Here is a 4,755-nt window from a genome sequence, read left to right as displayed (position 1 = left end):
GACTAGTTGGAACAATGAAAGATATCTATGGTGGTACCAAAAAAAGTTGAACATCATACTCAAACTACACAACAACATCAGATGTTCATGTCATATTCGACCTCAACGACAATGATGATATACTTGAAATTAGGGATGTTATTCGGCCCGGAACCAGACCGAACCGACCCGAACCCGAATAACCCGAAAACCGAATAAGGGTAATTTAATGAACCGAAAACCGGACCGATTAACCAATACGGGTTCGGTTCGGTATATGTATTAATCGGTTCGTTTAAGTTATTACTCGACTAACCCGAATAACATGTACAAGATGATTAAGGATATAATATAACTGAAAAGAACCAAATAAACCGTACTAGGATTCTATAACCCGAATAACATTTACAATATGATTATAAACGTTGTATTTTTTATGACCTTTGTAGCTTATGATTCCATAAAAAATCTTTTAAATAGACAAATTTGTTAATTAAAAATAATACAAAGTATACATAATTGTTTCAAGGGTGCAAAAAATATTAGAATTTGTGTGGTAAGAATGTAAACATGAATTAACTATTCTTGCGATATAAGAATGTAATAGCCAAACACCAACATCTTGGGATACAGTTATGAAGCAATATACTAAACACTAAACATTAAACACCCAAAACATCTATATATATATATATATATATATATATATATATATATATATATATATATATATATATATAAGTTAAACATTAAACATTCAACACCCAAACTAAAATATGAATCTTAAGTTTTTAACCATATCCAAAATAACATTTGTCAAACACGAAATAACTATTCGGGAATACTACTTATTAGCGACTAACAAGGAAAAGTAATTATGATTAAAATTAAATGACTTTTCAATTTCGGGTCGGGTATTTAGAACCGAATAAGCATAATATAGATATATCTGAAAATCGAATCAAATTGTTTATTCGGGCCTAATTCAGTTTGGGTCGGTTCGGATTTTCGGGCCAAATTCTCATCCCTACTTGAAATTCAACCACATACTCCAAAAGAAATGAAAAGCCACATCGTCAAGTTAAGCGGGTGACATGTCTTTGAATGAAATACAAGAAATAAGAGCGTAGTTTGCAGAATTAAATACAAATTTGAAAGAACATATGAAGTTCGCACAAGGAACGACATGTGAAAAGGACTGAACCAAGAAAATGCAATTATTAATGCAAGACATGAGCCATTTTTGCGTGAAGGATCTAACAGTAAGGTGCTGTTTGTTTTTTATTAAAAACCTCTTCAAACCTCTTTGTGCTGCGCGGCGCAGCACACGCGCAGCACTTTCTTTCCCGCAACTGTTTGTTTTTTCGCAGCCTTCGAAATTAAAAACCTCTTCCCGTCCTCTGCTTGGGACAGCACTTGAAAATTGCTTCTAACCTCTTCAAAACTAAACCCTAAAAAAAAGCGGCCACCTCCATTCTTCCAGCAAGTCGATCGTGAGCGGAGCTCTCCTACCTTCTCTCGACCTCGCGTCCTCTCAGACCAGCGACCACCGGCGCAACCACCTCCGGCGCAACCCCCACCGGCCTCTCCCCTTCCGTCGGTCGTCCTTCAAGGTTTGTTTTCTTGTTCTTTTTTTTTTCGTTTTTGGCTGCTGAAGGCAGCGATTGTCTTGAATATTTCAACAATTCGATTTTGTTGGTGTTTTACTTCATTGTTCATGCTTCATACTAATTGTTTGATTTTTGTTGTTGAATCTTTGAATTTGCTTGTTGGTGTTAATCTTATCAAATAGTTCATGCCTTATATCAAATAGTTGTTCTTGAATCTTTGTTCTTGCCCCAATTTCTTCAATTTGTGCTTAAAATGCCATATGTTGTTGCTTAATTGTAATGAAATATTGCTGAATTATTGCTGAATTGTCACTAATTATTGCTGAAATGTCACAAATTGTTGCTGAAATGTCACAAATTGTTGCTGAATTGTCACAAATTGTTGCTGAAATGTCACAAATTGTTGCTGAAACGTCATGAAATATTGTTCAAATGTCATAAAATGTTGCTGAAGTGTCATAATTGTTGCTGAAATATGAATAATCTTTGTTGAAATTGATTATTTTCATCATTACAAGTTGTAATTATGCTGAAAGTTGTTGGTATATGGTTATGTGTGCTAAAGTATGTATTCCATATGGTTTTTTTTTATTAGCAATGGCAGATAAACATACATGGAACAATGAGCAAACAAAATTCTTATTGAACACTTGCATTGAAGAAGTACAAAATGTGGGTAGAAAAGGTTTGAGTTTGCACAAACATTCATGGAACAAATTAGGAACAACCATTAAGGAAAAGTTTGGTGTGGATTTGAGTCAAAGACAATTGAAAAACGCCTATGACAACCTTAAAGCCAAATACACGGGATGGTTATACTTGAAAAACAAAACTGGCAACCTTTACAATCCTCAAACAAACACTTTTAACTTAACAAATGAGGAGTGAGAGGACTTTAAAAAGGTATATATATATATATATATATATATATATATATATATATATATATATATATACACATATTAATATGTATTTTGTTTATATAGTTGTCATTTATTCTTATACTACTTTTGTTACATTGATTGGGTTTAGGGACATCCGAAAGCCGCTTCTTTGAAAACTGTCCCATTGTTGTTTCCAGAGCTTTGTGCAGAACTCTTTGATGGAAATAGTGCCTCTGGTAATCTCAGCTATGCCACATCCCAAACACCATCGGGACATGGATCATCTTCTTTCCATGTCGCACCACTACAACTTATGGACACCCCTTCTGTTAACATAGATGAGGATGATATCTTTTCCAATCATACCACTCAGCCACCATCTTCTGCTGCTTTACCTTCTGCTGCTTCACCTTCTGGTAACCCCAACAAAAGAGCTAAACCCTCAACTCCTAGACCTCGAGCTGCTAGTGCCTCACCTGAGCCACCTTCTAGTGCCTCCCCTAAAGCTTCTATTACTGCTGATGATTTAGCATTGGAGATGCAGAAAGCTCTACGACATTTGACTCAAGGGCCAACAATTCCCCAATGTTTAGAGAAGCTAGAGTTACTCGAGTTAGGCCCGGTAGACCCTCTACGATTTGCTGCTTATCATATTTTTGGAGGGACCATGAATATGAGAGAGATGTGGGTAAATTTGCCTAATGATCCACAAATATTAAGAGGATGTATCGAGATGACAACTACAAGTTTAGGAGTATTGAAGGATGGAAAGATTGTCCATTAAGTTTACATATTTGAATTGTTTAGGTTTTAATTGCATGTGTTAGAACTATGTGCTTATGTTTTTTGGTTATTTGGTACTTGGATGTTATTTGTAGTATGTGGTTATTTGGTACTTGAATGTTATTTGTAGTATGTGGTTATTTGGTACTTGAATGTTATTTGTAGTATTTGGAACTTGAACTATGTGATTATGTATTTTGGTTATTTGGTACTTGAGTTTTATATTTGGTAACTTGTGTTGATTAATAGGTTCCTAATGGATCACGACAAAAAGATACTACTCATAATTCTAATGTACTTGTACGTCCGCTACTTTTGGAAAAGGGGTGTAAAACGAGTGCGGGACAACGATTCGGAAATGACGGGACATGAATTTACGTTAGAATTACTTCACCGTAATCCTCTACAATGTGTTGAAGTGTTACGCATGTCCCGTGAATCATTTGTCCGGCTATGTGCTCATTTTAGAGTAAACTACGCGTTAAAGGATAGCAAACATGTGTCGGTTGAGGAGAAGATGGCTATGTTTTTTATGATGATCGGTCATAACCAACGTTATGTGATTATCAAGCGGAGATTTCAACACTCAAAGCAAACAATTCATAAGTTTTTTCATGAAGTGTTGGACAAAATGCTGCTTTTCGCACATGACATTATAGTGCCAACTTCTTTTAATCCGAATCCAAACATTCCGGGACATAATAGGAGGCTACGACGGGTGTTCAAGGGAGCAGTTGGTGCACTTGATGGCACTTTGATACATGCTGTTGTCCCTGCAAACAAACGGGATTTATATAGAAGTAGGGGAAAAGGCGATTGTTACCAAAACGTATTGGCAATATGTGACTTCAACATGATGTTTACGTTTGTTGTGGCCGGTTGGGAAGGGATAGCACACGATTCTAGAATTTTATCAGAAGCATTAGCAAATCCACATGCACCATTCCCGCTTCCACCACCAGGTAAATTTATTGTTATTTAAATAGTTTTATCTTAGCTTGAAAAAATAAATGACTTTTTTTTTTTTTTTTACAGATAAATATTATCTTTGTGATGTCGCTTATGCAAACATTCGAGGTTTTATGGCACCGTACCGTAATGTGAGGTATTGGCTTGGAGATTTCCGTCGAAGACGTGCATTAACGAATAAAGAAAAATTTAACCATGCACACACAAAACTTCGGAATGTCATTGAGCGTGCTTTTGGTGTCTTGAAAGCACGATTCCCTATATTGAAGAGGATGGCACCATTCTCATTGGTTACACAACGAAACATTACCCTAGCATGCTTTGCGCTTCATAATTTTATAAGAAGAGAGGGACTACGTGATGAGTTTTTTGCACGATATGACGAACCAAATGTCTCGGTTCGGAATAACAATGCAGTCGTTGATAATGATGAAGATGAGATTCCAACACATGGTACTGCAGCGGACCGTGAATATATGACCCAGTTAAGAGATGAAATTGCCGAACAATTGATGCAAAATATGGAATGA

At 35.9% G+C, this 4,755-nt stretch overlaps 2 protein-coding genes across 4 annotated transcripts; both read left to right on the top strand.

Annotated features, from left to right (window-relative positions):
- Positions 1-1,979: 1,979 nt before the first annotated feature.
- On the top strand, positions 1,980-3,451 carry LOC145138605 (uncharacterized). 3 transcript variants are annotated; one of them, XM_079072661.1, is made up of 2 exons: positions 1,980-2,261; positions 2,622-3,428. In XM_079072661.1, exons 1-2 carry the CDS (start codon positions 2,136-2,138, stop codon positions 3,255-3,257), a joined length of 762 nt encoding a protein of 253 aa, XP_078928787.1. In that variant the 5' UTR covers positions 1,980-2,135; the 3' UTR covers positions 3,258-3,428. The 3 variants fall into 3 exon arrangements, 2 of the variants coding, with proteins under 2 accessions (XP_078928787.1, XP_078928788.1); XM_079072662.1 differs by having other exon boundaries at positions 1,982-2,274; positions 2,622-3,425; XR_013721622.1 differs by lacking the exon at positions 1,980-2,261 and adding an exon at positions 2,408-2,492 and having other exon boundaries at positions 2,622-3,451.
- A 58-nt stretch (positions 3,452-3,509) lies between these two features.
- LOC145139056 (uncharacterized) lies at positions 3,510-4,755 on the top strand. Its single transcript, XM_079073011.1, has 2 exons — positions 3,510-4,218; positions 4,292-4,755. The coding sequence occupies exons 1-2, from the start codon at positions 3,513-3,515 to the stop codon at positions 4,753-4,755; spliced, it is 1,170 nt and encodes a 389-aa protein (XP_078929137.1). The 5' UTR covers positions 3,510-3,512.

The sequence above is a fragment of the Lactuca virosa genome, chromosome 9 (genome assembly GCF_052849685.1).
Source record: "Lactuca virosa cultivar CGN04683 chromosome 9, Lactuca_virosa_CGN04683_v6, whole genome shotgun sequence".
NCBI lineage: Eukaryota > Viridiplantae > Streptophyta > Magnoliopsida > Asterales > Asteraceae > Lactuca > Lactuca virosa.
The sequence above is the reverse complement of the archived record's forward strand: the minus strand, read 5'-3'. Positions and strand labels throughout refer to the sequence as shown.

Coding starts and splice junctions, on each gene's coding strand:
- LOC145139056 (XM_079073011.1), top strand. CDS start 3,513: ATGGATCACGACAAAAAGATACTACTCATAATTCTAATGTACTTGTAC. Junction 4,219..4,291: donor ATTCCCGCTTCCACCACCAG/GTAAATTTATTG, acceptor TTTTTTTTACAG/ATAAATATTATCTTTGTGAT.
- LOC145138605 (XM_079072661.1), top strand. CDS start 2,136: ATGGTTATGTGTGCTAAAGTATGTATTCCATATGGTTTTTTTTTATTA. Junction 2,262..2,621: donor GCATTGAAGAAGTACAAAAT/GTGGGTAGAAAA, acceptor GATTGGGTTTAG/GGACATCCGAAAGCCGCTTC.